We start from the raw sequence: 27,812 nt of genomic DNA, 5'->3' as shown, positions 1-27,812 counted from the left end.
CTGCTGTTTGTGTGTTTAAAGGGGGACGGGTCACCCAAAATGTACTCATCCTCAAGTTGTTCCTAACCTGTATTTTTGTTTTATACCATAGAAGTCAATGGGTCCCTTCAACTGTTTGATTACTCATATTCTCCGAAATATTTTCTTTTGTGTTTAGCAGAAGAAATATATAAATGCAGGTTTAGAACAACTTAATGTGAGTAAATGATGACCACATTTTCATTTTTGGGTGAACCATCACTTTAAATCCAGCATCTTGAAAATTGTTAAATTCAACTTACAACATACAGCCATTTATTCCAGACATTTGTTTGTAGTATTTAACTATTGTAAGCTACTTTCTTTAAAAAAAAAAAAAAAAAAAATATATATATATATATATATATATATATATATATATATATATGCAAATTGTAGCCATTTGATATTTATGTATAAATCAATGTTGACATATTTGCATTTGCATATTTGTATTTACATGCAGAGAAACTGTGGAACATAATAAGAAATACTTGTGATTTATAATAACTTTCTTACTGTGTTTTTTCCCTAAATCATACTACAAACTACCACATATTTACCAGTTTGCACATATAACTGGGTGATCTTTCTCTGGCGGTTTCAGGGACCTGTCCTTCATCCAGGTGATTAACGTCGGTCAGCGTTTCCTGGTGAACAGAGTCCAGGATTATATCCAGAGTAAGATCGTCTACTACCTGATGAATATTCACGTTCAGAAACACTCCATCTACCTCTGCCGGCACGGGGAGAGCCAACACAACGTGCAGTGCTGCATCGGCGGAGACTCTGAGCTCTCCTCCAGTGGGAAAGAGGTACTCCTTCCAGTCACTACATGATGGATAATATACTGCTCTTTTAAAGCATGATTGTTTTGTTATCCATCAAACTTGAGTTATTTACAATGTGTGCATTTGATAATTACTGTATTGTGTGTTCCTACGGGTCATTTAAAAAGCCCTAAAATAAAAATATACCATTTAAGAGGTTAAAAATTTGGGGATTGAAAAACAGGAGTGATATGCGAATGTGGTTATTAAACTTCTAAAGATTGAATTAAATACATGAGAAGTGCTTGTTTGAAGTGAAAATATGAATGAATGTTTTATTATAATAAATGCTGAAATATTCCATAATAAAATGAGAATTATCAATAGAGAGGCAGTGATATGAAAATTTTGGCTAAAACCGATAACCAATGTATTGGCTGATAAATCTAATTTTTGCTGAAACCGATAATTCTTTATACTTGGAAATCCGATAACCGATATATTGGCCGATAAATCTAAATCTAATTTTGGCTGAAACCGATAATTCTTTATACTTGGAAAGCCGATAACCGATATATTGGCCGATAAATCTAAATCTAATTTTGGCTGAAACCGATAATTCTTTATACTTGAAAGCCGATAACTGATATATTGGCCGATAAATCTAAATCTAATTTTGGCTGAAACCGATAATTCTTTATACTTGAAAGCCGATAACTGATATATTGGCCGATAAATCTAAATCTAATTTTGGCTAAAACCGATAATTCTTTATACTTGAAAGCCGATAACTGATATATCGGCTGATAAATCTAAATCTAATTTTGGCTGAAACCGATAATTCTTTATACTCGAAAGCCAATAACTGATATATCGGCTGATAAAACTAAATCTAATTTTGGCTGAAACCAATAATTCTTTATACTTGAAAACTGATAACCGATATATTAGCCTAGAAATCTAAATCTAATTTTGGCTGAAACTGATAATTCTTTATAATTAAAAACCGATAACCGATGTATTGGCTGATAAATCTAAATCTAATTTTGGCTAAAACCGATAATTCTTTATACTTGAAAACCGATAACCGATATATTAGCCTATAAATCTAAATCTAATTTTGGCTGAAACCGATAATTCTTTATAATTGAAAACCGATAACCGATGTATTGGCTGATAAATCTAAATCTAATTTTGTCTGAAACCGATAATTCTTTATACTTGAAAACCGATAACCGATATATTGGCTGATAAATCTAAATCTAATTTTGGCTGAAACTGATAATTCTTTATACTTGAAAACCGATAACCGATATATTAGCCTAGAAATCTAAATCTAATTTTGGCTGAAACTGATAATTCTTTATAATTGAAAACCGATAACCGATGTATTGGCTGATAAATCTAAATCTAATTTTGGCTGAAACCAATAATTCTTTATACTTGAAAACCGATAACCGATATATTAGCCTATAAATCTAAATCTAATTTTGGCTGAAACCGATAATTCTTTATAATTGAAAACCGATAACCGATATATTAGCCTAGAAATCTAAATCTAATTTTGGCTGAAACCGATAATTTTTTATACTTGAAAGCCGATAACCGATATATTGGCCGATAAATCTAAATCTAATTTTGGCTGAAACCGATAATTTTTTATACTTGAAAGCCGATAACCGATATATTGGCCGATAAATCTAAATCTAATTTTGGCTGAAACCGATAATTCTTTATACTTGAAAGCCGATAACTGATATATTGGCCGATAAATCTAAATCTAATTTTGGCTGAAACCGATAATTCTTTATACTTGGAAAGCCGATAACCGATATATTGGCCGATAAATCTAAATCTAATTTTGGCTGAAACCGATAATTCTTTATACTTGAAAACCGATAACCGATATATTAGCCTATAAATCTAAATCTAATTTTGGCTGAAACCGATAATTCTTTATACTTGAAAGCCGATAACTGATATATCGGCTGATAAATCTAAATCTAATTTTGGCTGAAACCGATAATTCTTTATACTTGAAAGCCAATAACTGATATATCGGCTGATAAAACTAAATCTAATTTTGGCTGAAACCAATAATTCTTTATACTTGAAAACTGATAACCGATATATTGGCCTAGAAATCTAAATCTAATTTTGGCTGAAACTGATAATTCTTTATACTTGAAAACCGATAACCGATGTATTGGCTGATAAATCTAAATCTAATTTTGTCTGAAACCGATAATTTTTTATACTTGAAAGCCGATAACCGATATATTGGCCGATAAATCTAATTTTGTCTGAAACCGATAATTTTTTATACTTGAAAGCCGATAACCGATATATTGGCCGATAAATCTAATTTTGGCTGAAACCGATAATTTTTTATACTTGAAAGCCGATAACCGATATATTGGCCCTTAAATCTAAATCTAATTTTGGCTGAAACCGATAATTCTTTATACTCGATAGCCGATAACTGATATATCGGTTGATAAAACTAAATCTAATTTTGGCTGAAACCAATAATTCTTTATACTTGAAAACCGATAACCGATGTAATTCAAAATTTTGAATTAGGCCAAGTTTAATTAAAAATGTTTTAGGCTTTTTAACGTGTTTCCCGCTAGTTTTCTAAAGCCCTGCGCGTGTTCCTGGAAAACCAGAAGATTCCAGACCTGAAGGTATGGACCAGCCAGCTCAGACGCACTATCCAGACTGCGGAGGAGTTGGCCGTCCCATACGAGCAGTGGAAAATACTCAACGAGATCGACGCCGTGAGTTTTAGAGCAGTTTATGGCTTTCATATTAACACTGGGCTGTTGTTCATTATCCACCCTTATAAAACACAGAGGTTTTCTGTTAACATGCAATTAGTCAAATTGAGTCAGATGTATCATATTTTACTCATTCGCCACAACAGAACTAATTCAGCTATATAATCCTGTGTCATGGATTATATAACACGCACTCCAACGCACAAACTCCACATAAATATAAAAAAAACAAAACTTTTTAAACCGTTAAACACGTAGATGAGGATGCATTATGTAAATGATATGCAGATGAGTATATGCATAGAAAAACAAGGTATTGTAATCTGCATATATGGTAATTTCGGCAAGGAGTCGCATATGCACATTTATTAAGATTCTTAAGAGTTTTATAAATCTGAATATTTATTGGCTTTCGGCTCCACATACACTTTTAGTAAGGACAATACACAGTTTTTAATTGCAAAAGAAAAAATGAAGTCACGTTATTGCAACAGATCGGCGTTGACGATGGAGAAACGTTTGTGCTGTTTGTTAAATTTGTATTTTTTTTTCTGTATCAGGGCATTTGTGAGGAAATGACATATGAGAAGATAAAAGAAACGTACCCGGATGAATATTCTCTCAGAGATCAGGACAAGTACCATTACAGATACCCAGGAGGAGAGGTAAGATTTTACAGGAAAATACCATTACTTAAACGTTTAACTTTCTTTATTATTTGTGAAATTTACTAGCAATTTCTGTGGGTAAACACTTTTCCCCCAGTGTACCATTATGACACCAATTTTTTTTTGCATGACCTTTCCAGTTATTTGTCATTATTACTGGATAAGGTTTTTTATGATTTGTTTTAAAGATTATTAGAGATTCACTAAATGAATTATTCAGACAAAAAGAATGATTCGCTCCCTCTTTGGGCATGTGTGCAAGTTTTACTCAACCAATCAGAATGCACCAATCAGAAACGTTGGGGCGGGCTTTACACGGTGACTACAGCGCCGGGATTTTGAAGCAGATTTTGTAGCCTACATTACAAAGATGGATGCCGCCGTCGAACATCACTCATTCGAATCAGTCCCTCTACAAATCGCATTTCATGCATCCTAACTTAATAAAAGTATTAATTTCTTCAAACAACAAAAAAATAAATCTAACTGACCTCAAACGTCTAAAAGAGACTGAACTTTAAGCTGAAGTGTGCAGTTTGTTTTAAATCTTAGAATACGTTCTCCAGTCTCTGCTTAATATGGCGAGTCAGCTGTAAATAAGCCTTCATGTCCCTCTTCTCTTGCCGTAGTCGTATCAGGACCTGGTGCAGCGCTTGGAGCCGGTTATCATGGAGCTGGAGAGACAAGGCAATGTTCTGGTCATCTGCCACCAGGCCGTCATGCGCTGCCTCCTCGCCTACTTCCTGGACAAGAGCGCTGGTTCGTCTCACACACACACACACTCACTCAAATCATAGCACGCCACTTGTGACTTCAATCAGATAATGAGAGACCCAAGTATGTCGGTTTCTGACTGCTGGTGTGATCCTGTGACAAACACTGCGGGATTAAAGTTGATGAGCAAAACTCTTCATTCACGACATGTTTGACTCAATTATGTGTTTAAACTCAGCAGATCTTCTCTCATTTTAATATGCTTGTATTGTACAGATGATTTGCCGTATCTGAAGTGCCCCCTCCATGCGGTCATGAAACTGACACCAGTGGCTTACGGTATGTGTTGATTTACATTCATGTAGGCCTAAAAACAAAAAAGTGTTTTATATATATTATAAAAAAATATGAATATATTGTTTACATTTCAAATAAATAGTTTCCTTATTAAAAAAATGAATAGCTACTTTTAAATAAATTATATAAGAATTAATAATTAAAAATATGTATGTGTATTTGTGTCTAAATGTTTATTTTTATTTGTTTATTTATTTTAATTATTTTAATTTAAATTATAAATTAAATTAAATTTTAAATTATTAAAAATAATTTACAGTATATATATATATATATATATATATATATATATATGTGTGTGTGTATTTATATTAGGGCTGTGCAAAAGTTAATTGCGATTAATCGCATCCAAAATAAAAGTCTGTGTTTACATAATATATTTGTGTGTGCTGTATATAATTATTTTGTATATATAAATACCTATGCATGCATGTATATATTTAAGAATTATTTGTGCTTAAATTCTGTATATATTTATAAGTACATAATCTGTATTATATTAATATAAATATTTTATATAGGAATAACACATTTTCTTAAATATATATGCGTGTGTGTGTATTTATATATACAAAATAGTTATATACAACACACACAAATATATTATGTAAACACAGACTTTTATTTTGGATGCGATTAATCGCAATTACTTTTTGCACAGCCCTAATTTATATATATATACATACACTCTACATGTGTGTCTATTTTTGTGTTTATTTATTTAAACACTTTTAAATGCTATTAAATTATTATTTATTTAATTTAAATTAATTAAATAACAAATAATTAAATAACAATTAAATATTAATTGAAACATTGTTAAAAATTGGCAACTTTATATATAATGTTTTTTTTTTTGGTATTTTGTATTTTTTTTTTTATGTATTTAAGTGAGATATAAATACTGTAAAAAAAATCTGATAATTTTCGATATTGTTTTTTTTCTGTTACAGGCTGTAAAGTTGACAAGTTTGACCTGAAAGTAGAAGCTGTAAACACACACCGGGACAGACCACTCGTGAGCAAACATGACATTTACCAGATTTTTTTTGGAGTTTGCTAAAGCAGCATCACTGTTGTACAACAACCATTTACTAACACACTGTTACTCATCTTCTGGGAAATTTATTTTTATTTTATGACCATCGTTTGGTTTTTACCATAATTTCATATGCATTTTGTGGTGGATGATTCTGCATGCTTATTTTGCAGTGATATTTTTAGAATCATTTGCATCTAAGATCGAGCGGTCTATCCAACACAAACACAGCTTCTGTAAATCAGCAGCTGAATGAGCCCTCAAACAAGTATTACCTCTTGAACTCTTCATGTTCCTCTAACAGAAAACTAAAGGCTGACTGTTCTGTCCACAGAGTTTGCAAACACTGTTCGTCTGTCTGTTTTTGCGGTGTAAGTCTGTAGGTGTAAGTTTGCCACTGCGGTGAGAGAGTTACAGCACTGATTCTCAGTATTTCTGGCTTGTTTTTGTTCTTTATTGGGTTGTGGATGAGAGCATGGGATTATGGGCGGCAGTGTCCGGTACAGACGAGTTTTCTCAGTCTGAGCTTTAATTTAATTGGATTTTAAAGGGCACACATCATGAAAAACTTTAGACCTCAAAGAGTTGGATGTAATATGTTGACACACTGTGACATTCTCCGCAGAGGATTTATAGTCAAGAAGAAAATCATACTGTTTTTTAAGGGGAGACACCCCAGGTGAATAGGAAAAAAAGAAACTAATAGATATCAGCGTTAAACTTCCCCAGTTGATTACTGAGATTAAGACAAATATATTTTGTATTACGAGTTTTTAGACTATTTATATTTAAATATGCAAATTAGTTATTATCTCATTGAATATGTGCTAATTTGCATATATTCCCAGAAGAGAAATCTGAACTATAGAGAAAGCCAGATTTAGAATTCATGTTTTATTTTGTTGACATTAGAGTTTTTACTTAGGGGATTTTGGATATCTCTTTTTATCGCTCCATTAATCAGAAAAAAATCCATTTTCGTTCTGTTTTTAGGTATAAAATGTTGTATAAATCAGAATCTGAATGATATATGAACAAACCCCTCTGTAAAAACCTTAAGAATATAGATAGGAATACAACTGGAAAGTTTGGTGTATGCAAGTGCTTCTGACGTGGAGATTTCTGGCTGAGGGGAAAAAACATTTTGAGGAAACAGCCTTTAAAGATTTGTATTGTACAAATTCAATTCAATTTTTCAAATCATTGTCTTATCAAATCATTAGTAACAACAATACAAACCACCTGAAACGCATACAAACTTATAACACAGCATTTATGGCCTTCAGCTGAACAGAATCCCAGTAAAAAACAGAGTACACACACAAACAGTCTCTGCCACCCAGACCTAGATAGAGTTATTTTTATTTTCTTATTTACATTTTAAATATTTGACTTACTTTTTTTGTTAAAATAACTAATAACCATGAGGGAAGGCCTGGCCACCGAGCGCTTCGATGATGTCAAAACCATGAGTACATCATTATATGTTCGGCCACATTTACACATTAAAGGAGTAGTTCACTTTTGAAAAAACTTTTGCTGATAATTTACTCACCCCCATGTCATCCAAGATGTCCATGTCTTTCTTTCCTCAGTCGAAAAGAAATTAAGGTTTTAGATGAAAATATTCCAGGATTTTTCTCCATATAATGGACTTCAATGGGAACCGGATGGTTCAAGTATCAAAAGACGGTTAATAACAGTTTCAGATGCAGCTTCAAATGTCTTTAAACGATTTCAGACGATGAATAAGGGTCTTATCATGCGAAACGATCGGTTATTTCAAAGCTTATTCCAAAAAATGTAACTTTTCTAAGGACAAATGCCAGCCTTGCTCTATTCTGTGAGACGCGTTTGCAACGTCACGTATTACGTAATTACGTTCAAAAGGTCACGGGCGACGTAGCCGGAAGTACAGAATCAAAATCGTCCGACATCGTTGTTTTACCTTTTAATTCCTTTTTTTGTAAACGGTGTTTGAGCTAGTTTGCACGTTCAACCTATGCGTTCAACTTGTAAACACTCTGACTCTGTACTTCCGGCTACGTCGCCCGTGACCTTTTGAACGTAATTACGTACTACGTGACGTTGCAAACGCGTCTCACAGAATAGAGCAAGGCTAGCATTTGTCCTTAGAAAAGTTACATTTTTGGAATAAGTTTTGAAATAACCGATCGTTTCGCATGATAAGACCCTTATTCATCGTCTGAAATCGTTTAAAGACATTTGAAGCTGCATCTGAAACAGTTATTAACTGTCTTTTGATACTTGAACCATCCGGTTCCCATTGAAGTCCATTATATGGAGAAAAATCCTGGAATGTTTTCATCAAAAACCTAAATTTCTTTTCGACTGAGGAAAGAAAGACATGGACATCTTGGATGACATGGGGGTGAGTAAATTATCAGCAAAAGTTTTTTCAAAAGTGAACTAATCCTTTAATACCTTAATATTTCATGCAGAACTGTTAGCCAATCAACAGATCAACAGATTTACACATTTACATATTAAAAAGTCTAATAGGTTCTGTGGCAGAAACAGCCTGTTTAATTACAAGGATCAAATTTGGGTGCAAGAAGCCTTGACTCATTCTAGCCCTTTATTAAATGCCTTTGTCACAGTGTCAACCACATCTGTAATATCTAGTTTGTGTGTTTATCAGGGAAGCACCAGACAAGAATTGCCGCCCACTCTGCTGAGGAGAAACAGCTTTACGCCACTGTCTAGTCAGGATCAAGTCAAACGACCTCGTCTCTTCAGCGTCGGCAACCCGCCCCGGATAAGCAGCATTCCTGCCGTGCCCTCCACACGACTCCCTCAGGCACAGGAGAATGAGGAACTGAACGAGAGCCAGGTTTAATTATATGTTAAATGGGATTTATTCCTGTGATCAAAGCTGATTACTTCAGTCTTCAGTGTCATGTGATCCTTCAGAAATCACTCTAATATGATGATTTTTCTGAAAAATGTCTGATTTATATCAGTGTTGAAAACAGTTGTGCTGCTTCATATTTTTGTGGAAACCGTAATACACTTCTATTGGACAGTAAGAGTTAATCTTTTTATTCAGCAAGGTATTAAATTGATCAAAAGGGACAGCAAAGACATGTATAATGTTATAAAATATTATATTTCAAATAAATGCTGTTCTTTTGAAATTTCTATTCATCAAGAATCCTGAAAAATAAAAGTATCCAAAAAAAAAAAAAAAAAAAATCAGTTTATAGTTGTGATGCTGAAAATTGTTGTGGAAACTGACAGATGCATCATATAAATCTCTCGAAATCAGTTGAGCTGCCTACTGTCAAATTGTAGCCATTTATATATATATATATATATATATATATATATATACATGCATACATGCACTGCAATTGCCCGTCCCTGCGATAATATAATATAATATATATTTATTACATAATTAAATAATATATATCTATATATAGATACATGCACTGCAATTGCCCATTCCTGCGATAAAAAAAATATTTCTTTCCAATTTGTAATTATATATATATATATATATGAAGAGTTCGGATGCAAAAGCAAAATTTTCTTCTTGAATGATGATTTTTTTCAAACTTGTATATTTAAGTTCAGTAATTTCACTTAAATGGCAATGATAATTACCTATTAATTGTTATTTAAGTGAAATTACTGAACTTAAATATACAAGTTTGATAAAAAATCATCATTAAAGAAGAAAATTTCAAATGGCATTTAGAGGCTTTTGCATCTGAACTCTTCATATATATATATATATATATTAGGGGTGTAACAATATATCATATCACAATATATTGCAATACAAAACTGCAACAATACGTATAGTGGATAGTTAATAAAAATTACTGTGTGAGAAAAAAAAATCTAATTTTCAGAGTTTTAGTGTCAGTATACATTTTATATATATAATGTTGATTATAATGTATAATAATGCAATGGGGGAATATTTGTGGGTGCCAAATGTTTGATGTAACCAGTAAAAAGTGGCTGACATTATTTTAAATGTATCTAGTCAGTGAAAGAGTGCAAGCATATTCGTCTAAAATAATTCAGTATTTTCAGCTTCAGAATCATGAATATTGTTATTCTGGTGTCTCTATTGTCCTTAAGTTACAAGCACCGAGTCCAAGCCTATTCATTTAAACCCACAATGTCATATCAAATTTAGCACTTTAATCAACAGTACAGTTCAGAATCGCAATAATATCGTATCGTGAAATGTATCGAATCGTGACATGAGAGTATTGTTACACCCCTAATATATAAATATATATATATATAAAGAGTTCAGATGCAAAAGCCTCTAAGTGCCATTTGAAATTTTCTTCTTTAATGATGATTTTTTATCAAACTTGTATATTTAAGTTCAGCAATTTCACTTAAATGGCAATGAATATTACCTATTAATTGTTATTTAAGTGAAATTACTTAACTTAAATATACAAGTTTGATAAAAATCATCATTAAAGAAGAAAATTTCAAATGGCATTTAGAGGCTTTTGCATCTGAACTCTTCATATATATATATATATATATATAACACACACACACCATAATTACAAATGGGTAGGAATATATATATGTATGTATATGTGTTTGTGTTTTTCAGTCATAAGTGGTTGTCGAGAGTCTCTCAAGCTTTATTTATGTGTTGACACCAACAAAGTAACCTGTGTCTTCTGTCTTACAGGAAGTACTGAACTGCTTCAGACCAGCAGACTCCATCCAAGAGTGACAACACAAACCACAAGTTGTCTGACGGCCCTCACCAATTAAACCAAACGCTTTCTGCAGACATGATTCAACTGTTTCTGACGCCCACTCAAAATCAGCAGCATAAACACTGCGTTACGTAACGCACATGAGTGACATCCATCCATCCATCCGTCCGTCGAGCGTTTGGAAGTACGGTAAATCAACATTAACAATTAATGCAAGGAAAATTGACACATATTTAATAGATTGACAGCTTGTGGCACCAATTAAACCACAGTTGAACTGATTGAGTGGGCGTGTCTCGTGCCAGCCAAGCTGATTGGCTCTCCAGGATCAGAATTCTTAAAGACACAGTGCACTTCCTGAAACTGATCTAAAAGCGAATGTTCAAGCACTCTTTTAGTTGTCGTAGCATATATTTTGTCCCGTGGTCTTAATAATGCTTTAGTTATATGATTGATTGAGGCCAAATTGGATAATTCTGTAAATATTTGTCGTGGTTTTAGCTGTTAATTGTTTGTGCTGTCGTTATTTCCTCGTATAGACTCATTCTGCTTTTTGATGTTGTGCAGAATGTTTTATTGAATATAATGAATGTGAAACGAGGAAGGGTTTGTGAAATTTACTATGGTTTTTTTCTCCAATGAAGCTTTGGAAAGGAACATCAGGGTGGTGATTTTAATAGAAAAGCAGATTGTTTTAGTTGTCATAACTGAAATGCAAGGAAAACTTGCATACTCGTTTATTCAGTCTTGAACAAATGTGTCCTTTCAGAAGCACGGTTATCTTAAGTTTTTAGTTTTACAAATGTATCTGTAAGAGCACTTAAAACTACTGAGAATATGGCATGTTATTTTAGTTTTTAGTTTATGTTTAATGTCATTTAGATGATCATTTGTTATGAACGGATATTTATAAACGCTGATATTTTGAAAGGATATTCTTAAAATCTTATAACTTTGAGTTCATGTGGTCTTATTTTATAATGCACAAAGTATGTTCTTAAAGTGCTTAATACGTGTTGAATGTTTTGACTATGCCTGTTAAGACTATGTTCTATCAACATAGTATGAAATTTCATACAAAGTGGCTGCATTGTAGTTGCATCTCGCAGCTTATTCATTTTTCATGATTGGATATTATCAGATCTGCAAGTGCCTTTGCTTCGCTACCAAAGTGTATTTAATCCAATTCAACCCATCTCTAAGACAGACTGAAGATCTTGGACCCCAAAAATACACATTTACCTCAAAGCCGACTCCTTTATTTTAATGTAATAATGTTACAGGAAATAAGTTTTGTTTTCTGGTTTCATTGTGACATCATGATAGCATTACAATATCAATATCAGTGGTGACTAACTATGTAATGTCATACTCATCTATTGATAAAACTTGTGATTTAATAAACCAGTCTGTGATTCAAGTATAGTTTTTGTCTTTTAAATATATAAGCAATCAACATTTATTAAAGTAATAATATACGCATTGTCTATTTTACTTGCTTTCTATTACATATTTTTTTCTTATAATTTGTTGTGAAAATATATTTTAAAAATTGCTCCAAGTTATATATATATATATATATATATATAAATTCTTTAAAGCAGCTCTAAAAAGACAATAGTGTTATTGTCCAGCTGAAATCAGTTTAGTGATTCATTTTGGTTTAATGGCTGTAAAGTGAATCAATAATCAATTACCATCATGTGTTCGATATTATTCTAGGTTACTACGTACGGAGGATTTGACCCAATAATTAACAGAATTTAGTTGTAGGAAAGTCCTAATCTTCCAATTTTTATATCAAATATGCATTCTGTTTTTGTGAATTGGTAAGCTGCGAAGAAATGTAGGACTATCTATCATCAGCGAGTATCATCAGCATTAGTGTGAGACCTATATGAAGAGTTCAGATGCAAAAGCCTCTAAATGCCATTTGAAATTTTCTTCTTGAATGATGATTTTTATCAAACTTGTTTATTTAAGTTCAGTAATTTCACTTAAATAACAATTAATAGGTAATTATCATTGCCATTTAAGTGAAATTACTGAACTTAAATATACAAGTTTGATAAAAATCATCATTCAAGAAGAAAATTTCAAATGGCATTTAGAGGCTTTTGCATCTGAACTCTTCATATGTTTTCTAATGTTATCTCCCAAGGGTAGCATGTGCAAGGTGAAAAGCAGCGGTCCCAGTACTGAGCCTTGAGGTACTCCAGACTAAACTTATGATGGATAAGACATCTCTTCATTTACTGATGAATTGATGAATCGGTCAGATAAGTATTCGAAACATGCCAATGCAATTCCACTAATTCTAACATTGGCATCTTAATGATGCCAATCAAAAGTTTTCTTTCATTTCAATATAATAAATTGTGCAACATTACAGTAATCTTAAAAAATTTCTATAAAATCGTCTTTTTGCTCTGGTTAATGGTTGATTGAATTTCTGGAATGATTTATCAATCAATCAATATTTATTTATACATCCATTTTTCAAGGTGAACCAAAGTGCTTTCCAAAACAATTAAAAAAAATGCAAAATGACACTTTTGAATGATTTATGTTTTATGTTTAATTTCCTTCGTAGTGTCCACATTCGCACAAACAGCTCTGGTTTAGACTGGTCTGCCATGTGGAAAAGGGTGGGTCATTTGTGCCATAGTCTTGAGCATGGCCACAACATTGGAAAAATGTGTTCACACAGCTCTGGAATAAATATAAAGCTGTCCTTTTTTTAGAGAATGTTTGTAGCTTGTCCTGAAATAACATCAAGCAAGTGAGGCATTGATATTGTTAAAAATAATATAATAAATTGTCAAATAAACATCGTCATTTTTTTCTTCCTACAGTGATTAGAGGACGTTGAATTCTTGGGAAAATCCTTCCAGTTTGTTATTTCCTGGAATTTTGATCCAATCACGTTATAGGCAAAACAAGGTGGCATTTGCCAAACACATCAAAGTTAAAACTGCACATTTTGTCTCCACAGTGATTTCATAAAAACCCTGAAGATGAAAAAGTGCCATCAGGGTTGGACAACAGAAACTGTGACATCATCACCATGTATTAAAGCAGTGCCCCACCCACAGCAGACGATCATGTCTTTCTAAAGGTGGGGTGTCGGTTATGTGTAAGACCTGCTTGAATGTTTATTCATGAATCCTTTTTTAACCTTTGTTTTACCAGCCTCACCTCAACCCTTCAGCTTGTTTTACTGGATCTCTTAACTATTGCAGAGGCTAGAATAATAATAACATCCATATCATTGTTTAGCATGTCAGACATATCAGATGATGTTATGCCTCTGTTACTATTAGTCAAGGATGACGCTAATAAGCAATCTAGCCTATCACAGAGATATTTCTGAATCCAGAAGTTCTCAAGGACTACGAAAGATAACCATGAATGTTTAGGCTGTTGGAGCTGCAAGTGAAGTAAACTGTTTTGAGAACAGTTGCTCTTATTTTCTCTAAATCTGCCAACCATCTTGTCCATGGAGATACAATGTGATTTATGACACAGTGATAATTCTGTAGGTGAAAAATCCTACAGACATTAAAAGCGCATGTATGGACTTGTTTTAATGATATCTTGCTAAACTTACCAGAGATGAACCACAGTAGGTTCTGCTATCAAAGAAAAACAAGAAGCATTTCATAAAATGAAAACTAAATGAGATTACAGCAGATAAAAGTACTGCATTAACATTAGTAGACTACATGGGGACACTTTGTATCCTGAATATATGCTAAAATGCAGTATAACGTGAATTCACAGTGTATTGTTAAAATGTACTATTTTACATTTATTCCTTCATTTACTAATTTATTTACATATTATTTTGTTCGTTAATGTATTTGTGATTGACTACGAAAATGAATCATGGTTTTACAACAAATTAAATAAAATAAACCATGGATTAACTATTAGTAACCATGTTTTTTTTTTAAATTGTTGTAATATATTTAATTTTAGTTGGAAAAAATGGTTAACAATATTTTATACAAATGGTAGTCACAAAAAAAACTGAAAAAACAAAACAACAACATGGTTACACTTTAAAAAAAAACATTTTTAACTCTTTTCATAGTCATTAGTAGCCTACCTTTTCATCACTATACAAATAGCTAGTTCTCATTCATTTGCTAGGCTAGTCACTCCTAATCAACGTAGCAGAAAGGAAAACAGAAAAAGTAAGCTAACAGAATATGCCAATAGCTACTTATTATATATTTTTTAATATAGCCTAATACTAGAGTAACTAAAAAGGCTCTCTAAAATAAATATAATTAATAGGCTAATATAATAATAATAAAATTGTATTGGATAATGTTTGCCACAGAGGGTCAAAACCACGACCTACATTCTGTTCCATTCAGAAACGCGACTTTTTCTAGTTTATTCTTGAAATTTTGATATTATTTGAATGAGTTGGTCGTTTATTGTTGTTTTACAAGCACTAAACCGAATAGAAGTGTGTATATCCCGAGGGCAGGGTTTGATTTCGTCACGACAGCGGAGCGGGCGTATGTTATAAGCAAAGGACTGTAATTTGAACACATTATTTCTGTTTTCTTCAGACAGACTCCTCTTCGTCTGCAGAAATCCGTGAATATGGCGACTGTTTGGGGGATTAACGTCATTCTCATACTTGTGTTTGCGCATTTTGTAGGTGAGTACATTAAATGCCAAAGATCGCGTCATAATAATCAACAACTTAAAACCGTTAATGTGGCACGCGCGTCATTACTTGACGTTTCTATTGACACAGTGCTCCGCTATCCCAACCACTTTATTATATGTTTTTCTCGTATTATATGTGTGAGTTTATGGCTATTCCGTTTAAGAGCAACCTTATTTGACTCGTAGGCCTATGTGATGGACACCTGTCAGAATAATAAGCTGGCTCACCTGATAAAAAAAACAAAACAATATGTAAACAGTTCAAGGCACAATTCAAGGCTGTTGGAAGATTTTGTAGTTTCATAAATATATATACATAACCATAAACACTATTAGTTAGCCTATATGACCATAAACATAGGTCATATAAGCTGGAGCAATACGTTTAGTAATTGGAGTTATTGTGCACACCTTAAGTATTTTTTCCCATAATCAATGTTTAAAATAGATTTGCTGCCATCTAGAGTCATGAATTGCATAATCTTACAGTTTCAGGTAATTTTCTGTCTTTTCTCGGTCAAGAGGGCACCAAATTCAAAAATTCTTTTACATTATATGATCCACTTTCAATGAAAGTTAATGTTGAAATGGGTGAAATCATGCTCCTTTAAGTTCGACTTTACAACATTTACACTTTGCTCAGACTATCAGTAGGCTATTACATCACACTGATGATTAAGTTGCGATGTTATTTTCAGTATGGTTGCCAAAATGCATAATTAATAATTGCCTAATCATATGAAAAGCATTTCTATATTTTTTGTGCTTTTCAGTGTCTATTTCAAAGTTTCAAAAAGGTAATGAATGTGGTGAACCAACCAAATATCTGGACAAGCAGCTGGACACCAAATATCTTAAAAAAGCAGTGTTCAAAGACCAGGATAAAGTGGCTTATAAATGTGTACAGGGTTATTCACAATCAGAAGGAAGTCGATTATCACACTGTAAGAAAGGACACTGGACAACCTTGACCATGAAATGCCAAAGTAAGATGAATCCGTTTATCTATGTCTCTAAAATATATCTTATTCATTTATTGCACCCCATCTTGTCATATTTTCTCATTTATTCCCACAGAGAGAAAGTGCAATGCGCTGGGTGACATAGAGAATGGCCAATACATTCGAGATGGACGGTCGTTCGGTGATATAGCCATTGCTATGTGCAACACAGGGTACTGAAAGCTCATTTCGATTCTTTATGTCTGAAGTCCATAAGAAAACATGGTAATATGAGAATAAATAGAGCAAGTGAAGAGGGTTGAATAAGTCTTGATGTGGTTAAGCATCATATTTATTTATTTAATACATTTTTCTCAACTTTGTTCTAGGTCTCCCTCTATGAAATGGTTTATTTTCAAACCAGTCTGTTATTATTAATATATTTGTTTTCTCATGCAGATATGTTTTGAGAGGAGAAAGAGTCCGTATGTGTCTGGAAAAAGGTTGGAACGGGACAGACCCCATCTGTGAAGGTGCTTTTAACCCTTTGTCATGTTAAAATCACCCCAACCCTTCAATTTATATTACATCAATTACAATACTCTATACACACACTCATAAAAAGCATGATCCAGTAGCGTTTCGCCAGACCTCTCAGGTGTAAGAGGATCGTATGGCAGTAAATCCGTTTTTTTTTTCGACATTATTTTGCTATAAGCTGTTTAATTGGTTATAAAGGAGCTCTACTGGTGATGCAATCATATAGGAGCAAAAATGCAATCAAATAGGAGCGATGATCCAGTGCTGTTTTTGAGATGCAGTTACATGGAAAAAAAAGTTTAATGTGTTTCGTTCCACATCCGCTTTAAGTCAGCCTATTACACGCAGGCTATGCACGATTACAGTTTGCATGTCTAATTCTTTTTTTTTTGCCACCCCAATAAAATCACTGGGTCTTAATTGGCCACAACCCTGGAAAACAGTTCTGGCTACACCCCTGCCTGGTTTAGACTCAAAGATCATCTGTTCAACACCTGTCGTGGCAAACCTAAGGATTTATCCCGGAGAGAGGACACAGTTCACACCCCAGGACACTGTAACCATCACCTGCAGTGAGGGATATGATCTGATTGGCTCATCAGCGGTCACATGTGGGCCGGATGGCCAATGGCTGACCTTGCCGGAGTGTCGCCCTAAAGGTAATTACGTCTGTTTTCACCCGTGGGCTGCATCCAAAATCACGTACTTTATCACTATATAGAGGGTATGTGACAAAATAATCCAAAAAAGTACTTCTTCCGGCGAGATTGTGACGTGTACATACGATTTACACTTTACTATCCCATGAGGCCACGGGAGAGCATTTGTGAATGGCTTTAAGGGGAAGGTCACATGATAATGACAACATGGTGGATGTAGTAGGCTACGTTCGGATTAAATTCACAATATATAGCGTGAAGTAATTAATTATTCAAAATTAGTACCTGATTTCAGATGCAGGCCTGGTTTGAAAGTTTGATCTGAAACTCCACCTACTTCCTCAAATATTTCATTTCATGTGATACGAAGAATGCATGATGCTCACTCAAGCTGGTTTCTTGCTCTAAACTCAATTTAACATCAGAAAGATGTCAGCCTCCAACATTAGATAGACATGGTTAGAAATGAAAATCCCCCTGAGATCATTTTATAATCTTGGTGACTTTTTTATTTCAATTTTTAATGGCCAAAACAGTGTTTTAATGACTATTTCTCTGTTTTATTTTGACGCTGCTCCTTTAAGAAACCCCCGTTCACATGTGAAAATGAGCACTGAAATGTTTATGCAACTTTAATAAATGCTCTATTATTCCTGTTATCTTTAGGCACATTTTGATTTGACCTCTTGAAATGTGTTGCATAAATAATATTCACTTCACTTCCTTGTTTTGCCTTCATCTCAAAAGGTCCGCTCTCAAGAGGTGTTGATCTCAAAACATGTCCCACTCCTGAAATGGGAAAAAGTGGTTCAGTGAAAGAGCTGAAGTCTGCATACATGCCGGGAGAGTCCATATCCGTCACCTGCAATGAGGGCTTTGATCTGATTGGCTCACCACAGGTTACATGTGGGCCAGCCGGCCAATGGCAGGGCTTGCCTGAGTGTCTCCCTAAAAGGATTTCCGCTCCTGGTAAGAACACATTAATATGTTGAAACCATAAAAAAAGTTACAAACAGTAGTATGCTTTGTAGTCACATCACCTCAAAAGTGACTTGACCCTTCGGGGTTTATTACGGCTGGATGTACATTATCTTGCTTACTGCACGTCTACTTTCCACTAGGGTTGTAACGGTATACCGGTATGACGGTTTATCGCGATATTGACATGTACGATTATCATATCGTGCACATTTGCTTATCCGCGGTAAAAAAAAAAAACAGAATTCACCTGCACTGCCGCATGCAACTTCTTTCAGCTTGACTGCTTACTCCATATCCGTACAGCGCTAAAAATGTCCGAGACAGAGGCTGCGAATCTCTATCTCCCGCCAAAAAAAATAAATAAAATCTGCAGTATGGGAATATTTTGTAACTTATATCCGAAAAACGATCGTGATGTTGTCCTTGAAGATGGATATCCAGTTTGCAAGATATGTGGACGAAGAGTGGCTGCAAAAGGAGTAAACACGTCGAACATGTTCTCCCATATTTAGGAACACCATCCCTCCGTGAAGATAAAGGTTATTCATAACTTTTATAACTTAAGGCCATATTATTTCTGTCATGCTGAGGGAATCCCGGTCTGTCAAAAAGACGCACACATGCGTCTTTTTGCGTTACAAAACAGATGCCACGTAAAATGTGCGATTTAAAAAGATAGATGGATAAATAAAGCAAAATATAGCTATGCAGTAGCCTAAATCAAATCGCGATGTGCGTGTCTGTGAATATACAACGCAAAAAGACTGGTGTGCAAGCCCCTTCAGCGTGTCTCTGAATGAGCAGCGCCGTTTCGTCTAGTAGATCTAGTACACACTCAAGTACGCATGACGCTCATGGTTTTTAAAGCTGTCTCAGCCAACTACGAAGACGTGAACACATGAACATATCTAGACCAGTGTTGTGCAAGTTACTTCCAAACTGTAATACATTAGGAATTACTTGTTACTGTTATTTAAAAGTAATTCATTACCTTACAATATTACTGTCCCAGAATTGTAATGCGTTACATTACTCATGTATTACTTTTAAATTACTTTCACCAAAATAACTAAGTAGAACTTAACTTTTGGGCTGGAACGATAAGCAATATGAAACCGAAATCGCGATTCGCCACACGACTCAGATCCACGAACCTACAGAATCGCGACACACCTCATCCAACTCCAGCGTTATTCTCCTTACCGTCCATATCCAATGCTGCCTTATCTTTAAATTAGGCTATTAGTATTATTTGAAGTTAACATTATAAAATACGTAGACCTACACCACAAAACTAGTTGAGGATAAATTATTTAAAATTGGGGAAGTCCAGCATTATGGACATGACATTTGCAGTCAAAACTTGAAATAAAAATTCTCAAAAAATACATGTATTGAAACGTATATAGGCTACTTCCTTAAAGGACTCCAGACATTAGACAAATATCAGTCTATGTTTTATTTTTAATATTCGGGAAAAGACACACATTCATGCGTGACAAAAAAATAGGAGGTAAAATATATTTTTTGTAATTCTGTTAATTACACTGCGCAAATCGGATGAGGAAGGGTTGGCTCTCCAGTCTCCATAGAACTTAAAATATTCATTTTATTTTAGTTCTCGTGTTCGCATTTATGAGGAAAAAACTATGTTACAGACGCGACCGCTCTGAACTGGCACTAAAAGACTGCTTTAAAACTTTCACATAGTCTGTTGCCTTTAAGAAGTAAAAGCAGACAATACACTGTAATACAACTGTAATACAAGCCTCACTGAACATGTAACGAGTAAAATATTACTGAAAATTGATTAGTAATGCCTTACACTACTGCGTTACAGCAAAAAGTAATATGTTACTGTAATGTATTACTTTTGTAATGCGTTACTCCCAACACTGATCTAGACAGAGAACACTTAATGTGCACTTTATAATTATTTTTTTAAAGAATAATCATCAAATACACTGACTGAAACTCATAGGTGTTCAGTAGGTGTTAAATGTAACACGGACCGTTTACACAGTTCGTCAGGATCAAGCAGGCTGTCTTTCCGCTATTTTTCTCTTGCTGCCAGAAGACGGTCTCCCGCGAATTTGCGGAAAGTTTTGATTTTATATGTCGTGAAGATACTGGACAAAGAGTGTTTTGACACCATGAAAGTAATTTTTTTCATCATAGTTTTTTTTTCGGTTTCTGAGTTGGGTGTATACGTTTCCAAATCTAACTTTATATTGCCTTAATCACCGTCTTGTTGGCTCAAACATAGCACCGTTTTGAAACATGTCAGCAATTCCTAGCGACTGTTAGCTAGGTTTAAAATATGTAATACACACAGCGGGGTTAATTCTAACAGAGTGGTACAACTAAGCCTCCAAGTGTACAATGATAATCAAATGAAAACGGAGCCACACAACTTTTCAGGTTTGAGTATACATTTAACTTTGTTAGACGTTCACAAACAATGTTGGGATTTAAAATGTTTAAAATTTAGTGTTCTATGAATGATAACTTGTTTATTTATTAAAAATATGGCCTGTTATTAATGCAATAAACCCTTTAAATTTTTATTTTAAGCTAATTTGTATTATCATTACTGTTATTATTAATAATAATAATAATTGTACATCATGCAGCTGCCACACACAAATCTAATTTAATTGCAATTACAATATTTATAATTTTATTTATTATTATTTATTGCAAAACTATGCAGCCCTTTTCTATGTCTCTATCCATGATATTGATCCATAATAGAAGGATGATTTGATGAGGGATATGTATGGATATCTGTCTATACAGATGCACAAACAATATCAAACTATACAAATAAAATAGTACTGAATTATGTGTGTTACACACAAGTGTTACAACTAACCCCTCTCTCTGTTACAATTAACCCCGCATATGGGGTAAGTTGTAACATTTGCACTTCTGTCACTTTCAGTCCAACTGTACGAAAATGGTAGGTCCTAGAAAAAAACTTTAAGTGTTCATTTGTAGCAGAGATGTGCATGTTGCTTGTGTAAAAAAAAAAGTATTAATCTAACCTAATTATTTTTTAATTAATTGAGCCAAAAGCAAAAAGCGTTAGGTTGTGCCCCGCTCTCCCCTACAACCTGGAAAAAAAAAAGTTTGGTTTAGCCTATGATTAAAATATATTACTATTGTGTATAGTTTTTTTGTCCATGTTTTAATTTATTAAACTTCTCTTGTGTAGACAAACTAAAGTTGTTACATTTTATCTGATTGCATTCTCAAAAATACATTTTGTATTCAATCACAGAATCCAGATCAGTTATTTCAGACAACCCAGAATTTCTGAGGAAATAAATATACATTTCATAAAGACTCTATTGAAAAAACCTTTGTTACAATAAACCATGTTCAATCAAAAACAATATCTGTTTTTATTCATTTAAGGGCCATTGTAGCTGATGCTGATTATAATAATGATAGTTTTAATATCGTATACCGTGAAACCGTGAAACCGTGAAACCGTGATATTTTCTGAGACGATTATCATACCGTGAAAATCTCATACCGTTGCAACCCTACTTTCCACACGAGTTGATAATGAGACATAATATGAAATATTTGATTAGCTCATTAATGCGAGGAAGAGCAGTTTCTAGCCGCTTTGAGCCTTAGACGAAAAGCAAGTACAAACAAGAAGGACGTTTAGGCTAAGGGATCATTTATCATCATGCGGTGTTGCAATCTTGGAAAAACTGACCTTGGAATGTCGCGACTGTCTGATATTATACTATTTTTTCAGGATTCTTTGATGAATAGAAGGTTAAAAAAACAGCATTTATTTAAAATAGGACATTTGTGTATCATTAGACATGTCTTTACTGTTAAGTTTGATAAATGAATGCTACCTTGCTAAAAGTAGAGATGGGCAGATCGAGGCTTAGTGAAACTGAAACAGTTGAAGCAAATGTGCCGTATTGCGTCTCCATGGTGACACCTAGTGGTCAGAACAGTGTAACTGCAATAAAAACCCAGGCACACCTTTTACAAATCTATTGCAAATGTTTTATTGAAAGTAAAATCTTTCAAATGCAATTATCTAATCACTTAATAAGATTATCAAGTGTCTATATGTTATTTTATCAATTGTCTGGGTTTGCTTTGATTGTTCTATGAATGTCTCAGCTAAACAAACAGACCAATAAGAGACTATTACTACCAGTATTCATTTTAATGATACGAATGTCTAATTAAAACGTCAAAAAAAAATTATAAAACTGATCAGAGATCAGGTAAAACCCACAGACACTTGTTCATTGGTTCTTATGCTGCGTTCACGTGCTATGGAAAATAGGATATTTTCCACTTGTGAACTGGTATTTACCAGTGTGTTGCGTTCAAATGCTTTTGTTGTCGTAATGTGGTAAAAAGATGGAGATCCAGACCTGTTATTTAGCTAAAACTATTTTAGATTGCTTAAGTCATCTGCGACAGCAAGAAAATGATTTATCAAAACTCAAAAGGTAAATAATATGCTGTATATTTTCTAGATCTTATATATTTTTACCATTCACGACTCTCGCGGTGCTCTCCGCCATTTTAAAAACGTCAAAGTTTATCTCATCTCGGCAACTCGTCCATCAAAATATTCTGAGTTGCCCAGTGGAAAATACCACATGAAGGGGTGTTCATGTGCATTTTCCACCTCGGCTTTTGGTATTTACCATAATTACCATAGCACATGAACTCAGAGGTCATCGCCCCCAGCGGTGAACCATTGAAATTTGAAACTGTTATGAAAATGAAGCCTCGTTTACTGAAGTCACGTGACTCTGGCAGTTTGATGCACACTCTGAACCATTGATTCGGAACACTAGATCCGTAAAGCTTCATGAATCAGTGTTTTGAAAAGGCCATCACTAGCTAAAAGATCTGAAGGATCATGTGACTAAATTTCGCTACTGGAAATCATTTCAAATTATTTTAAAACATAGAAAGCAAAATTTTTTAAACTTGAAATAATAATCCAGTAGGATGTTCTCTTGGAGCAACTGTTACAATATAGATACGATTCAGTGGTTCAACTCCTCTCCCACAGGTAAATGTGGTCCAGCTCCGTCACACCCCAACCTGGAGCCCAGAGACGGGTCGTCCACGCTGGAAGAGTACCCGTCTGGCGCTCGCATTCGTTACAGGTGCGGTGTGGGATACCAGCGGGCCGGAGGGAGCGACAGTATACACTGTCAAGCTGGCCGGTGGACGAACCCGCGGATCCGGTGTGAACGTATGTTGCAGGACCTTTAACTGCGTGTGTGTGTGTGAATCTGCTTTCAGATCCTGAGACATTTTTGGATTCCAGACTGAATTCACATTCTTGACTTTCCGCATACTTGGAACAATCTAACAATATGTTTATATCAAAAGGGAAAAGATGCGGATCTGCTGGAGAGATTGCCTTTGGCCGCTTCGAGTACACAGGAGTGGTATTCGGACATTCAGCTAAAGCCATCTGTCAAGAAGGGTGAGTATAATGCTTATTTTTGTGTGGATTTTACTGCTGAAATAAGCAGGATTTTACGGTACGGAAAGAGGTAGGGTCTATTATACCTTATTTTGGGCACATTTGCATGTGTCCATTGTGGAGAAGACAATCCCACAATGCACTGCAATGACTTAGGTGAAATGAAATAAATATAATCCATCCAAAATTGTTGATTATATTTTCAATTTTATTCAATACCAGACAGCAAAACAAATCTATGAAGAGTGTTCATGCTATTGTAAGCATTGCTAGAGCCAAACTCATGTAGGGGCCGTTCACATGTCACATCTTTTGATAGAGATGCACAATAGAGTTTTTTTCCAGGCGAGATTGAAAAAGAACCAACCCAATCAGCTTCACCCTTTCCGTAAGATTGTGCTTTTCCTCATCTCCATTAATAACTCTATAAGCAGAGCTATTGCAAGGTATTTTGGGTGCTGGAAAATCCATTTGTTGAAACTTTTCCACACGTTTTTAGACACAACATGTGAAAAACAACTGTGAGTCCAATATCTACTGTGTGTAGAGCATTCCAGATCATTTAGAGAAAAAACTAAAGGTTCTTTATTGGCATTGATAATTCCGTTAAGAACCTTTAACATCCATGGAATCTTTCCGTTCCACAAAAGGTTCTTTAAATCGTTAAAATGTTCTACGCTTTCGAAAATGGTTCTTTTTTTGAACTGATCTCTGAAATCGTCTTTGGGTAACCCAAAATGTTTTTTCTATTAACCATTTTGGGTTCCCTCTTTGATTAGCTGCGTTGACCCTTCAAATTGCGCAAATTGAAATTGTAAATCGGAAATACAACCAATGGAAACAAGTCAGTTTTGCAGAAAACTCCCATGTATCGCAAAAAGTTTATATGTTTGCATGAGGTGGTTTTCCAGGAAATTTGAAATAGAAATATTTTGCAAAACTTCAATTGAAACTTGTTTTTAGTTTAGTTTCAATAGTTTTTGCGCATTTACAGGTCACCTGGTGTACGTAACAGTCCGTCATTTTTTAAAGATGACGCGGTATGTTTGGACAGAGTTCTTTATTAAACTTTTTATTAGTCTTTTCTTAACATTAAAGGAGTAGTTTTGAAAAAAACGTTTGCTGATAATTTACTCACCCCCATGTCATCCAAGATGTCCACGTCTTTCTTTCTTCAGTCGAAAAGAAATGAAGGTTTTTGATGAAAACATTCCAGGATTTTTCTCCATATAATGGACTTCAATGGGAACCAAACGGTTCAAGGTCCAAAAGACAGTTTCAGTGCAAACTGTTCAAAGGGCTTTAAATCCAGATGATGAATAAGGGTCTTATCAAGCAAAAAAGATCGCTCATTTAATAAAAAAAAAGTTTTATAAGCTCAAATGCTCGCCTTGCTCTGTTCTGTGTGACTCTCCTGTTCGAACTCGTTTATCAAAATGAACGAATCTTTTTCAGAGTCAATTGGTCATTCAACGAACGAAACGAACAAATTGACTCGGAAAAAGATTTGTTCATTTTGATGAACGAGTTCGAACAGAACAGAGCAAGGTGAGCATTTGAGCTTATAAAACTTAAACTTTAAACTTTAAAAATGGCCGATCGTTTCGCGTGATAAGACCCTTATTCATCATCTGGAATCGTTTAAAGCCCTTTAAAAATATCGCAAAAGATCCAGCATGTGATCCAAAAAAATCGCAAAAGTTTTGCACAAATCTGTAATGGTAACGCGGCTAGGGATAAATTCGTAAAATAAATATTATTTTATTAATCTAAAAAAACTTGTTCCACTATAAGAACATTTTGTGGAAAGGCTTCTTCATGGGACCATCTAACCCATAACATAAAGCTCCTTGATAATAGTGACGGCGCTTCACTTGTGTTTGGAACAGAGCCAATGTCATTAGATATTAGTCCATCTTCGTTTCATTTTCTTTTCTTTTCTCTGATCGCTCTCTTTAGGTATGAACTGATTGGCCCACAGATGCGGACCTGCCGGGATGGAGGCTGGGACGGAAGGGTGCCTGTGTGCGAGCGTATGTCGCTTTTCTGACAGTTTTCATTTTTATATCCTATTCTTGATTTTAAATATCGAAATCCTAAAAGATGCTAAAAGAGAGTCTAAAAGATGAAAAAGAAACTAAAAGAGTCTAAAAGAAACCATTTACTTTACATTAAAACAGGGTCAGGAATAGAATACAAGATTACAGTCATTACTACAGTACACACTGGATGAAGTCAGGCATCATTTCTTCAAATCATTTTGTCATATTAATAGTTTTTAAGTAAGCTGTAGCTGTAACATATAGGATAAAATTCTGTAAAAAAAATTGTCGTGTCCGAATTCCTCGCTTCGTTTCGTTCACTCCTTGCTGATATAGTGCACTCGACTGCCAATCATTATAGGGATCAGAGAATGAGTAAACAAGTCCACGAGGGTCGATTCCTATAGGCTATCCATAGTCTGGGATTGTACTCTGATGACAGTGAGTGTGTGTTTGTGTGTTTTGCAGCCGTTCACTGTCCTCCACCCCCAGAGGTCCAGGGTGCCGAGATCTCCGACCACATGAATGACCATGTTCCCTTCGGTCACGTGGTGTCCTATCACTGCCGTTCTGGCGCTCTGATTGGTGCGAGAGAGATTCACTGCACACAGAAGGGCACGTGGAGCGCCCCGCCTCCTGAGTGTAAAGGTAACTATTAAAAGGTCACTAACACTATTCATGAAGTTGTGTAGTTATGATATTTTAGGGTTTCAGGTTGGGTAAGATGAACCAACCAAAATTTCTACTGTGCACAATGATATTTTTGGCCATATATATATATTTTTTTTTTTTGCGAGACAATAAATTCCATTTATCGTGGATTTTGCTGAACACATATTAGTGAAATATTTCTATGGCCCCTTTATTTGAATAGGTTAATTAACAGACTTGTTCCTGTGCCTTTCAGACATCGTCTGTCCTCAGCCACATGTGCCACGCGGATCAAGAATGAGGGGTTTCAGATCTGTCTATAAATTCGGGAACACAGTGACGATCGTCTGCAATCCTGGTTTGAGGCTGATTGGAGAGAGTTTCGTCACCTGTGGCCCAGACGGGAAGTGGAAACCAAGACTTCCAGATTGTGAGCGACAGAACAGAAAATATAAATATTGAAAGTCACATTTAATACAGCTGGTAGTCTCAGTCATAATGAGTCACTGTATTTCATTAAAATGAGCAGAACACTATTTAATATTTACTCGAGAGTATTGATTGTCATAAAAGAACTATATGATGACTTGATAAAACACCTTTTAGAATTCATTACTTTTTATATATGAATTATGTTAACCTACAACATTATGGATGGATACTATTTTTATTGCTTGTTTGTATTTTTGTATTCAGTATAAATAAAAATGAGAAAACACTAAATTTCTTAAAATCGAAACGT

At 34.4% G+C, this 27,812-nt stretch overlaps 2 protein-coding genes across 5 annotated transcripts in view; both read left to right on the top strand.

Annotated features, from left to right (window-relative positions):
• pfkfb2a (6-phosphofructo-2-kinase/fructose-2,6-biphosphatase 2a) overlaps positions 1-12,493 on the top strand; it is a 17,805-nt gene extending 5,312 nt beyond the window's left edge. The window contains exons 8-15 of the mRNA XM_089124772.1: positions 626-833; positions 3,422-3,568; positions 4,129-4,233; positions 4,866-4,995; positions 5,227-5,289; positions 6,261-6,325; positions 9,009-9,200; positions 11,043-12,493. Of these exons, the coding sequence (XP_088980898.1) occupies positions 626-833; positions 3,422-3,568; positions 4,129-4,233; positions 4,866-4,995; positions 5,227-5,289; positions 6,261-6,325; positions 9,009-9,200; positions 11,043-11,087 (955 nt within the window). The 3' untranslated portion in view covers positions 11,088-12,493. The remainder of the gene's footprint in view (positions 1-625; positions 834-3,421; positions 3,569-4,128; positions 4,234-4,865; positions 4,996-5,226; positions 5,290-6,260; positions 6,326-9,008; positions 9,201-11,042) is intronic.
• Positions 11,123-27,812, top strand: LOC120463442 (membrane cofactor protein). 4 transcript variants are annotated; one of them, XM_089124769.1, is made up of 13 exons: positions 11,123-11,262; positions 14,069-14,191; positions 15,660-15,751; positions 16,536-16,748; positions 16,840-16,936; positions 17,163-17,236; positions 17,687-17,902; positions 18,650-18,871; positions 23,955-24,140; positions 24,281-24,377; positions 26,337-26,410; positions 26,888-27,067; positions 27,327-27,812. In XM_089124769.1, exons 3-13 carry the CDS (start codon positions 15,694-15,696, stop codon positions 27,530-27,532), a joined length of 1,623 nt encoding a protein of 540 aa, XP_088980895.1. In that variant the 5' UTR covers positions 11,123-11,262; positions 14,069-14,191; positions 15,660-15,693; the 3' UTR covers positions 27,533-27,812. The 4 variants fall into 4 exon arrangements, with proteins under 4 accessions (XP_088980895.1, XP_088980896.1, XP_039508488.2 ...); XM_089124770.1 differs by lacking the exon at positions 27,327-27,812 and having other exon boundaries at positions 26,888-27,078; XM_039652554.2 differs by lacking the exons at positions 11,123-11,262; positions 14,069-14,191 and having other exon boundaries at positions 15,586-15,751.

The sequence above is a fragment of the Pimephales promelas genome, chromosome 20 (genome assembly GCF_988280905.1).
Source record: "Pimephales promelas chromosome 20, fPimPro1.hap1.1, whole genome shotgun sequence".
NCBI lineage: Eukaryota > Metazoa > Chordata > Actinopteri > Cypriniformes > Leuciscidae > Pimephales > Pimephales promelas.
Note: the sequence above shows the minus strand (reverse complement) of the source record. Positions and strands in the feature narration are given on the sequence as shown.